This window comes from Limulus polyphemus, unplaced genomic scaffold (assembly GCF_000517525.1).
Source record: "Limulus polyphemus unplaced genomic scaffold, Limulus_polyphemus-2.1.2 Scaffold438, whole genome shotgun sequence".
In the NCBI taxonomy this organism is placed as follows: domain Eukaryota; kingdom Metazoa; phylum Arthropoda; class Merostomata; order Xiphosura; family Limulidae; genus Limulus; species Limulus polyphemus.
This window is the reverse complement of record NW_013666048.1, coordinates 102,486-115,094: the sequence shown is the minus strand read 5'-3', so window position 1 is coordinate 115,094 and position 12,609 is coordinate 102,486. Positions and strand designations below refer to the sequence as shown.

Genomic DNA, 12,609 nt, shown 5'->3' with positions numbered 1-12,609 from the left:
GTACAGGGCCTATGAGAAGAACGTTATATGAAGCGATGACGATACTAGAGCGGCATCTTGCGTCTAGTGAACATAAGATTTTCGAAACAAAATATTTCTTAACAGTTATCTATTAGTAACTGAATTAGAGTTTATTTTTTTCTTTTCAAAAATCAGAGTTTTAGTATAATTTTCAGCACTAGTTTACTGCAATAAAGATATGTCTCACGAGAAAATTTATTTATAGAAATAGAAACTCGATTTCTATAGTTTCAGTCATTTGTAAAGCTATTTCAGATTTTTAAACTCTTCAGTAGTTTCTAATTAGATACATAGTTTCATATATTTAACTGTATTGAGATAGTGTACGAATAAAAATAAATATAACTCTCTATGTTTTAGCCTGGTGATCAGGACGCTTAACTCGCAATTTATGGTTTACAGGGGGAGCGGGGGAGGGTATAATGTGACAATCAACCCCATTTTTCGTTGATAAAGAGTAGCCGAAGAGTTGGCAGAGGATAGCGTTGACTAGCTAGCTTACCTTACCTCTAATATATCACTTTTAAATTATGGACGGCTAGCACAGATAACTCTCGAGTAGCTTTGTGCGAAATTCATTAAAACAAACAAAGTACATCTTTTCATTTGGTTAAAGTGTGAATGAAAACATTTTTATGCTAATTAAATATTATTGACATTCATGAATAAGGTAAATTATTATTTCTAATTCTGTTATTCTTACTCATTTGAGCGTTCTAATTCAAATTTTGAAAAGTTTTGAAGACAGAATCTTGCTGTTTTGACCAGTGATATAACAAACGCCATATTACTAAGGAATCTGCACTGCAGCTTGAAACTTTGAACGATTTTAATGAAACAGGTTAGACTAACAGAGCTAACCAATTCTCGACGTTAAAGCAAACATTCAGTGTCGTTGGTATCAACCAACATACGAAGTACGGATCGTTAATCATTAGTGACTCTAAAGTACACAGTACCATGCCAGCGTGTTGATAACGGGCTGTAAAGTAGATAACTAGATAACCTAGAAGCAGGTTTTGCATTAAGTTTGGAAAGCTGTCTATTGTATGATATCGAAGAATTCGAGCTTATCATAGCAAACTTGAAGTGTTCAAAATAGAAAATTATTTTTAACGAACCAACCATAAAATTAATCAAACCATTCCCAAAAATTCACCACAAAAAACAAGTAAATCGGCATAGACGGAAATAGTCAAACTTTGTTAAAGAACTAATAATTGAAAATTATACAGATATTTTCCCCTTTACATAAACAAAATTGTTTGCTTATGCTACTAAAACAGTAGGTAGAAAAGTACAAAGCTAGTTTTATAGAAAATATCTAAAGTGAAATCAGACAAAAGTGTATGTGTTGGGTTATACAACAGATAATTCTTGAATAAGACCATTAGTGGTCCCGAAACATAGCTATTTTAAAGTATCTTATATTATACAACATACTCTCGAGAAAGGCGACATGATGATTTTAGTGTTTTATGTGGCGTATCTTTTAATTTTTCTGGTTCAGACAAGGCTCAGTACAGATTTTCCAAGTACAGGCGTTATAAAGCAATTTGCACATTTCTATAAAAAGCTGGTTCTAATTGAGAAGGCACCCAGTAGCTCAATGATAAGTCTAAAGGCTTGTAATGCTAAAAACCGGGTTTCGATACCCGTGGTAGGCACAGCATAAATAGCCCATTTTGTAACTTTGTGCTTAGCTAGAAACAAACAAACTAACTAATCGAGAAAAATAAAGTTGAACATGTCGTTACAGGAATTAAAGGAAAGATTCAACATTTAGAATAAAAAATAAAGTGGATACATTACATTTTTTTTAAACGCACCAAAAATAGCATCACGTTGGCTTCTTTTTTTTTTTATCGCGAGCCTAAAGCGGTTTCGAACTGTTTGTTTATCACATTCAAGGCATTGAGTACTATAACTTTGTAGCATGTACGCTTGTGTCACTTTAAGTTTTCAAATTACATCTCACAGAAACCATTTTCAATGTACTTATTTTGTCGTTACACAGGATGAAATAATATTTCTTAAAGCACAACATTTTATTTTGTTTGTTTGTTTGAAGTTAAGCACAAAGCTACATAATGGACTATCTGTGCTCTGCCCACCACGGGTATCGAAACCCGGTTGCTAGCGTTGCAGTCAGCAGACATGCTGTTATGCCACTGGGGGGCCAACATTTTATTACATAAAAACGAAACTAAAAATTATTCTCAATTATTATTACCTTTCCCAACTATGCATATTAACCAAATCTGTAGTCTTATTTTAGTAACGAAAAATCTCCATCTCATATCATCATTCATTCTTTAATTAGTAAGCTTATACACTCAAATATGTATATATATATATATCCGTGTTTGTGTAGTGCTTTGAATTTTTTGCAAACTTCGCGTCTTTTATGGAAGCAAACACTTGGTTTCCATTTAATCTCTAGAGAGCACAGCATACAACAGAAACCAGGATAACATTGGTTCTGTGAAAAGACAAAGACAATTAATAAAATGTGAAGAGAATCCCTTAATTGTACATTTAAATATTTTACAATAATAAAAGGGAAGAAAAACAAAAAACAGGTAACGAAAATAAAATTCTATGTCTAGGAAGAGAGTGTACAAAAATTGAAGTCATAGCTTACTGAGCATCAAATTATTGTTAAAGTACTAAAAACGTGTTATGCTGCACAACTATGCAATTTGAACTTAATACTTTCAAACAAAATAGGATAAAAACTGAAAAACGTAACTTTAAATGGTTACAACTATAAACTATAACTCAGCCATATGGATTGTAATTACCTCTAGTAGAAGTTAGCTTTATTCTGAATAGAATAGAAAATTGAATTTTAATATACTAAAAGAGTATAGTTAGGGATAATAGAAGCTCTCCATCAACATCGATGAGAGTTACACAACCATAATTACTGCAAACATATAGTTAATCAACATTACACGAGACTCAAAGTAATAATAGAAGGCCACATCTATATTTCCATAAAGGATGGGGAGCGCAACTTAATTAAACAACATGTAAACAAAGTGTTAAAAAAAATAAACACACTCGTCAGCCATAGCTGGCTCATTTTCATATGAGAACAGAGACGGTAAGATTAGATTACATTATGCACACTGCTTGAACTTATATATAAAAATTGGGATCAAAATAGCTTACACACTTTAAATGTTTGTACCACACACAACAAGTTCGTTTTTAAAATAAACTAACCTCAAAAGTTGTTATAATTTATCTTCTACAGTTCGCTGAAAGAACATAAGTTCGGAAGGCTCCGTGCACTAATAACCGCCTGGCTTTGTGGTTGTTGTGTACAAGGTGTTCACCTTACGGCAGGTCAGTGAACTTGAATCTATGCACACTTCCGATGTCAAAAGATACGTACTCATATGTGGAATATTTATATAAAAATTGTCTCCGTAACTTTGTATTTATTATAATTTATTGCATAAAACTAATTTGAAAGCAGAAGTGCATATAAAATAACTTTTATTGCTCGATTTTACGTTTCTCTCGGTTTGTATTCGAATAAAAATGTTAGGGGATCAATATTTTCGGGCAGTCAGTGAAAGCGAATGTTGATCTGTTCGATCAAGTATTGCGATCAATCGTATGGACTAAGTTTGAGATAAGGTTAACATAGAAAATTAGAATTATAAGTACTTCTATTTTTATAAAGTGCTCACACAAACAGTTGATCTATTCCGTTAGAAATAACTGTCCTTTATGAAGTTTATGTTTTAGCTTAAAAAATTACAAAACCTACATAGCTTCTGTATAATCAATAGATCTACGCGTAGTTGGTTGCAAAATACAGGAGTAGTTAGGAAGATACATCATTTCCTGGAACATAGCTACAAATTCGTATATGTTGTTGAGGGCTGGGCTATTGCAGAATGATTATGTGTTTTTTTCTATATTTTCGCAGAATAAGGACTGCTGAAACATAGCTACGGATGCCTTTTGATTTTACAAAGTGAAACTGTTGGAATATAGTTGTATATGTTTCTGTTCTTACAAAATGAGTACTGTTGGAGCATAGTTACTTGTAACAACAGTAAGCATACGTAACTATGTTCCAACAGTACTCATTTTGTAACAACAGAAAGCACAAAATGAGTACTGTTGGAACATAGTTACGTATGCTTACTTTTGTTACAAAATTAGAACAGCTGGAACATAGTTAGTTACATGACTGTTGGAAAATAGTTACACATGCTTTTGTTGACACTTAGTTACATTTGATTTCTGTTGTTAGAAAGTGAATACTATTAGAACAGTGTTACATATGGGTGTTGTGGAGAAGTATGAATTATTGGAACATAGTCGTACATTATATCAGTTGTTAGAAAGCAGGGCTTCGTGAAACATAGGTATTCAAATCTGTTAACCAGCTGTATGGTGGCATATAGTTGCACATTTCCTTGTGTTGTCGAGAAACTGGCAGTTCAGAAATTCGATGTTTCTATTGCGTTCTTGTCTCAGTGACCTTGATGCGTAGTTGAATAACTATTTACTGAAATATAGATACTTTCTGCTCTTGGTAAGTTATTGAATAATTAATTACTAAATTAATGACACATTCTGTTTTTGGTAAATTACAGAGAGAGGTCAGACAAACCAAGGAATGAAATATAAAATTAACATACACTTGATCATGTTAAGAAGCTGTTACCAAATATACGAATTTATTTTTCATCTCCTTTTAGCACTTGAAGTGAAATTTGATTGCAACATTGTTTTTTATTCTCATTTGCACCAAATACACATAATAGGTCTAAGTTTATGGTTTTACTATAGAGCAGAATGACACGTTTATCTAACACGAACATTGTTTGTTTGTTGTTAAGCGCAAAGCTACACAATGGCTATCTGTGTTGTGCCCACCACAAGTATCGAAACCCAGTTTTTAGCGCTATAATCCGTCAGACTTACCGCTGAGCCACTTGGAGGGGAGCATTACTACTTGTAATGATACTTTTTTCCTGTTCCTTCTAGATAGGCAACACTAACAAAACTGATTTACAAATATCGTTTACACGTGATCATCAGGTTTAAGTTATATTTTGAGACCAAGGAAAGGCACGCGTGTATTGTTTGTATTTACTTTACTATATATGTACTAGTAACGAAAAATATTACTTTAGAATTGTTGGGATGTAGGGATGGAAAAAAATCAGAAACTAGAGATCATTTAGGATGGGAGGAAAATCTTACATTTCACCATCTAACGTATATGTGCATCTACCCTGTGAGTCCAGTGTATGAGTGACGGAATGCAGGAATGAGTCTTGCCTTTCAATGTGGCTGTAACTTCTAGGTGGAAGACACCATTTCACCAACTTATTCAGTTCTATTTTATAATATAATCTATAAACGTTACTTCTTGAAGAAATATAAGTAATTATCTGGATACTGTGCGGCGCGGTAAGGGGTATACGGTATATTATCTATTTCCATATGACGCACAAAATGGCTTACTGATTAGAGACCGGGATCAGCACTTTGAGCTGTAACTAACCTATCGCAAATCACTTGCTGCTCTAGGTATAAAAAGGCCCATCCTAGGTAGCAGTGAAGTGTTTTGGTGTGTAGGCTGGTCGTAGGTTATTCAGTGGTTTACGAGTTACAGCTGATGGAGAAGAAGAAAATCGATGTTTTTTGCGGCCCGTTTTCTAGACGTCAAGGAAGATTAGCCGAACTTTAGAGGCAGTTTTGTATTTGATTAGTTAAAGGGACTTTTCGTCTCTATTCCTTTGGCTGGGTTTTACCGAAGTACTAGATATGCTACCATACGCAATGTACAGGCCGCCATTTTTAACCGGACCAATCCCTACATAGGGATCGCTACCTCGCTCTCTGATATTTTCATAAATTATCAGATACACGTTGAGTTTCTACAGGGTCCGCCAAAAGAAGTGTAGGGATTTTATATAGTTAAACTTTCCAAAGTATTAATGAAAAAGTTGTCTGTTGTTTTCAGGGTTCAAATTTTAAATATTAACGGGTGGGAAATCCAACAACGTTTCTCTTATTGTTGAGTTTTATCATTGCTGCTTCAAGAGCATGCCATCGAGAACTTGATGTTAACGTTGCTCCTTCTGAACATGTCATCAACGGTAACTGTGGTTTTAACAAAATGGAACCGTCTATCATACAGCAAGAGGATCAATGGTATATAGTGTTAAGTGAAATGTTCCTTATTCGGGTAAATTATCGTAATGTTATTAACAGGAGTGATAGTTTAGCGATTTTCCATCTTCTGTAGTTCGGAATATGGAAATCCAAACTATCACATATTTTCAGTGGATATGCTCTACTGGACTCTTACTTCACATACCAAATTTCAAGGTAACCCATTAAGAAATACCTGAGATATAACATCTCCAATTTTAATTTAGTTTCATCCTACTTTTTTTCTTCGCACCAAAAGTACACATATTTTATTTTCCACACCATCATGCCAAAAGTTGAACAAGAAATGCGGCCTGGCTAACTAATGAATGAATATTTGCTGTAAAATGTTTATCAGTGCTATAAGTGTAGCTACCAGTTTGGCCACCAATTCTAATTTCATTCCTTTAAGTCGCACGTTGAATCCTTTTTTTGGCTGTACCTTTTTTCACACCTAAGGTGTTTTTTGAATAGATATCAACAAACCACGGACACTACAGAATTTGACAGACAACATAATGATAGAAATTAATAGCCTTACGCGTGAAACTCTGATTCTGCAATGGAAGGTGTCAATCTTAGAGCACGTTAGTAGGAGTTCTTGGTGGACACCTACCGGACATTATTTAGCGTACTTAGTGGTTACATGAAATCTCATTGAACTACAGTTTGATAAATAATAAACACAAATTATACCAACAATTGTTGTGGTCGATTATTGCAGTTTTGAATACCCACATTTCTTTTGGCGGACCCTGTATGTTATCATGTTTGCACACACACACATATGACTAATATCCGTCTCTATAACAATAGTTAAATAACACATATTCCAACACAGTGCATACTACTTCACAGGTATTTATAAGAATATATCAATCACACTATATCTGCTATAACCAGTGCCGACGAGACCTTTCGCCTAATACCATGGCTTATTAGTCAGGCTGAGATAAGGCAGACATAGTAGTGGTCGAGATATTTCACACTAACAGTATCAGTTTTACTTTCTTTAGCATGAGCCATACAGTGGCGCAGCAGTTAGTCTGAAGACTTATAACGCTAAAAAACGGGTTTCTTGGGTACAGTACAATTAGCCTATTGTGTAGCTTTCTGCTTAACAGCAAACAAACTTTAACACGTCGAACAATCCTTCAAGTGTCATATCTACTAACGATATAAGCTCCTTGTCGTTTTTATCCTTACGTTAACTTTTATCAATTTACAAATTCTCTCATTACAAGTACAGTACTAAGTTTGTAACTCCCAGATTTCTAACTTGTACAAACTCCTTAATTCTCATATATTCCTCCAGTATATAGATAAGTTGAGTAAAATTCCATAACTTTCATCTGTCCACATACAGTGGCGTATTAAGGTTAACTGGCGCTCTAGGCCCACAGTTTTAGTGTGTCACTTCCTTCTCGAATGACTCACCAGGAAAATTATCCACCAACACAAAAAACCAATAAATCAAAATGCAATGAAATGTATGGAAATTTGTTTTTCAAATATATTTTGAAATTTTTGTCCCTAGGATGCACCCCTCAAACTGTTGCATTGTAGACCCGAAACTTGAAAGTCTATTGGCTAATACGCCCCTGTCTACACACAGAGTGTTCAACGTCAAATTCATACTACCATATGCCATTTATATCAAAATACTTATCTTTCATATCCACACGTACACATGTACACACAATTAATTAAAATAGCTTCCACGTGCAAACAGTAACTGTGTAATTTCCCTCACCTTCAGATTGTACTAAGTCCACATGACCTTCGGCTACACATATTCCCAAATACGTTACTTCAATAGCCTCAAAATACAGCCTATTATTTAGCTTTGACCAATCAAAAATAAAATGCCTCTTTTACACTTAACGCCAACACGTATGTATAGCATGTGAAATCTTTGGCCATGTAAAACAGTAAAATTAAAAAAAAAAAGCTATAAAGCCTGAGGTACAATTATATCTGGACGTTAAAATAATTAAACCTTATAGGCTAGGATATAATTTTCGTCACGTATAGTCTGCCCCCACCGCAGTGGCTCAACGTTAAGTGTAAGGGCATGTACCGCTAAAATTCGGGATTCGATTTCTGCCGGTGACATATCGTAAATAGTCCATTGTGCACCTATGTGTTTAAAACAAACAAATACTTCGCATTAAGTCTATTCATAAGTTATGTACACCAAAAATAATTTCGATTAAATATTTGGAATCGAAATTGGTTAAAATTACGAAATAATTAATGTTTGTTTAATGTTTATCTTTTTTCTTTTACAAACGGTAGATTAAGGAATAATATTGCTGTCACCATTTTTTTCAAGATCATACTTATCCCAAAGAATTTGTTATTGAGTATTTAAAATAACAATAGGTTATACTTATCTTTTTGGAAATACAAACTCCAACTGGTTTTTAATCTCTGAAAAATGTTTTAATGTGATTCTCTGTGTACGTACCGTAAATAGGAAATTGCTGTAAATTTGCATTTAACTCTTAATTTTTGATCTGTTTGGGCATCTCCTTATCCAATGAATGATGTTAATAAAGGTGCAAATTTAATCACAGGTTTATCAAGAGTCTCCCGGTGGGTCAGCTGTAAATTTTCGGATATGGAATGCTAAAATCCAGGGTTCAATTCCAGCAATGGACAGAGCGCAGATAGCCCATTGTGTAACTTTGCGTTAAAACAACAACAGATTTATCGAGAATTGCGAAACTGACAGCATAGTATTTTTCGACTGTACTGAGGGTTAATTATGCCCTTATAAGAACGACCTTTAAGATTAAAGTCCCCTCCCTCCGAAACCTCTTCCTATATAGTCGACCGTACTCAGTTTGATGGCCTTGACACCACAGTTCCTATTGTAAAACTTCTGCGAAATAAGGCGAGATCAGTTTTAGAACACACATCTTGACAAACTTTTTACAGACCTGCGTGAACGACTTGTAGTGTGGATTTGGAGTCCGATGCTCTCCTAAACTTTTTTTGCATTCTGTGAGAGATTTCCTGCCTCCATGAAGAGTATTGAAGGGTTCTTTCTTCGAAATGTTGAATATTTTGCCTCTAAAAAGGCTGTAATAAATACATTTAAACCATAACGGAACCTGGTTAAATTGCCCTATCAAATGATCAGGAATTCGCTGTGAATCAAATATATAGATGATAAATATGTCGCCCTTGACGTTTTGGCTCGCGTCTGTGGCGACACGCCAATAAATTAGCATGTGCAAGCGGTCCTTATAAAGTGCGTTTAATCCTCTGAATTAATTCAATTACTCAGAGAAGAAGATAAGAGATTCTGTTGAACAAAATCTGTGTATATTGTAGAGTCAACATCAATCATGATACAAATTGCGTTAAAACAACTGGAAAAACCATTCATGAAGCTCTTTGGTACACTCCGCTAATAATATTTGTGGGCTATATTGAGAAGCACCTCAGTGACAGGTAAACTAAAGCGTGAAACCAATTATACATGGGTTTCGTCAGACTTTTCTTTAGAGTGTGGATCTGTAGCTGTTTATGGTACTTCTTAGCTAGATAAATGCCTTAATTCTTTATCTAATGTAAGTGCTTTCGTTCAAAACGGAATTTTCAGAATTACTAAAAATTCTACATTTCTGTGTTGAAATAAATATTCATGCAAGTTTCAAACATAAATGACCCGCTCATTAATCAAATTAAGTTTATGTGTACGTTACAGTTATATGCATGTAAATTCCTTTTTAATAACTATTTTGCAACATATTGTATAAGATAGATATACTACCATTTAATTTCGTACGATATCGAATTAGGTAGGAATATATTGGTGTAAGCAGTCACAATCTTCTAAGGAGTATTTAGTTACCACAGAGTAATTGAAAATGTAAAGAACATATCCTGGCCAAAGCGTGATCTTATAGTATAGTGTTTACTTGGTCACTACAGTGTGGAACGAGATGGTGCACTCATATTGTAATGAGAAACCGGACTGCTTGCCTTTCAGCATGTTTGAATACATTGTTGTGGTGTTGAGAATATTGGTTTCGCTGTTAAACTGGAAATAGACATGGAGACTCGTAGAATTAAGGTTTATTTGTAGTTCAAAAGGGGGGGGGGATTTCGCACCCCTGGTGATTCCTCTGAACTAATGCAGTTTTGGATATTTTTATTTTTTAGTTAGTTTGTTTTGTTTTCTAATTAACCTCGAAGGACATCTTTACATAGCTGAAGTTGATCCACATGTATATTTGTTATATAGAGGATGAGTAAGTTTTATTGAAACGATTTTAGACCATCATCATGTCGTTACAGTCCATGTCTCCACGTCCAGACATGCTCTGTCTGACGACTGTAAATCTTGATAACTACCCCGCCTTAGTTTCCATTGAAAAAGGCTACATTTTATAAAACTGTCATATCCAAGACACATTGGTTCTCCCTGCTTATTTTGCATATCCGTTTATAGTGTACGAGAATGACAGTTTTCCAGTGTACCCGTTTGAATAGTCTGATCACACAGGTATGTCTTGGTATGTTTTGGTTCTAACCGTATAAGCACTTAAATGACATTTTAATTGAAACTTACAGTTTGTTAGTTTAATTTCTAAGCTGAATTTTCAAAAAATATAATTAGGACTTTAAACACGTATGTTCATATTAAAGTAGTAATCTACAGTGTTTTGAATGGTAGTTTTAACTTTCAAAGGATTAAAAACATTTTTATTTGATTTAATAATTTCAGCTGGTTTAAAGCAATTTGTACAAAAAAGATATGATGAAGTAAAAACGCCGAGTGTTGTAGATTTATTTTACTTTATTTTAACTTTCGTTTAGCTGTTTAATTGGCCGAAGCTGACTTAATTCCATCAAATGTATATGTAGAGAAAAAAGTAGAGAAGGTAAAACATTTTTCATACACGATTATCACTCGAACTTGTCGTTGTTTTATTGCATTCTTCACTTTAAAAGATTTTACTTTTTGTTTAAAAATAATTTTGTTCTGAATGCTTAACCACATTGTTCATTGCAACAGTTTTTTAGAATTAGTTTTGTTCTACACACTTAGTTTTAACACAAGTACTTGAATTTACCCTGTAATTTCCCAACGAGGCTCTTTAACCCTACTTCCTTGATATTGTGTCTGCAGCACTTTTTGTCATTAATTCTGCTCTAAGAAACGAAATAAATTATGTTGCAGAGATAAACCTCCCAGGAAGTTGCATTAAGCATATGCTTGTGTAATTTTTAACTGCAACCATCGAAACACGTTTCTTATCAGTGCCTCTACTGTTCCTTATCTAAGGCTTTGATAATTTAAATGTTTAATGAGTGTTGATATATGCGTTATACAATGTTTGAATTAAGTAAACAAACCGCTGAGATTTTATGAGAGCTAATTCTAGAAGGAGAGGCATGATCCAAACGCAAATGTCAAACTAGTTAGCCATTATGGAAGATCAAATTAGGGGTTAGGAGTTGAGTGCTTTAACCCACAACGTCTCAACTCCTACTCCCTTTCGCTATCTGTAGCCACTTGTGTGAAGGCAGTCGCCCCTAATATTCAGGGTGACCGAAGAGTCTGGAACCATAGGCACATTAACGAATTTTACATAATGTGTTCCTCATGTTGTCCTTGTAATTGAATTAACTCGACTTTGTCGTGCTTTGACAGAGCCATAAATCGTCCCGCATCTGAAATTGAGAAAAGCAGCAAATCACCCATGGTCTCAATTATATCGAACACCCTGTATTGACATAAATTATAGTTGTAGAAGAAATAAACCTCCCAAAATTCTAGATTTGTGTGACTCCCAACCTCCACCCTTTAAAATTACAAAATGATGGTAGAACTATAAACCCTTACCCTGATAGTTCTGTAATAATTACAAACCCAACCTTCTCTCTGACAAAACGTATTCAAATTGGGGGTTAGGAGTTGAGTGCTTAGACCCACAAAAAAAAATTAAAAAAATAATCAGCCCAGTTAACTTGAAGCTGGTCTTTCGGTCCTGGTATATTGAACAAATCACTAGTTAAAGTTAGTCATTTTTCAATTATAGGTGACTTAAATGACTAGCGTCCTCTTTATAATCTTAAAAAGGTAATATATTCAATTTATAAAATATTTATATTTTGATATTTATTTCTACTACAAGGTTACTTTAACACTTATAATTTATGTCAATATATTAGGGATGATTGCATGGCCGTAGCTATAGTGAAAATTTATCAGAGGTTCAAACACTGACAGGCACGTAGGGTCAGTATTACATATTGAATATATTTTACATATGGGTGTAAAATTAAACAGTACGTTACATTTCATTTCAAATATTATAACCGAGGTCCGGACTTCGCTGACCTCATTGCTAACTACGGCTGTGGGTAACTGCTTTG

General features: G+C 34.2%; 1 protein-coding gene across 2 annotated transcripts in view; it reads left to right on the top strand.

The window, feature by feature from the left end:
- The first annotated feature begins 9,556 nt into the window (after positions 1-9,556).
- LOC106458270 (techylectin-5B-like) overlaps positions 9,557-12,609 on the top strand; it is an 18,152-nt gene continuing 15,099 nt past the window's right edge. The window contains exon 1 of one of the 2 annotated variants that reach the window (XM_022384443.1): positions 9,557-9,675. Coding sequence is in view for 1 of the 2 variants with exons in the window: in XM_022384442.1 (XP_022240150.1) it covers positions 10,688-10,732 (45 nt within the window). In the remaining variant the exon portion in view is untranslated. Of the gene's footprint in view, positions 9,676-10,647; positions 10,733-12,609 lie in introns of those variants that run through there. The other variant, XM_022384442.1, reaches the window with a different exon arrangement.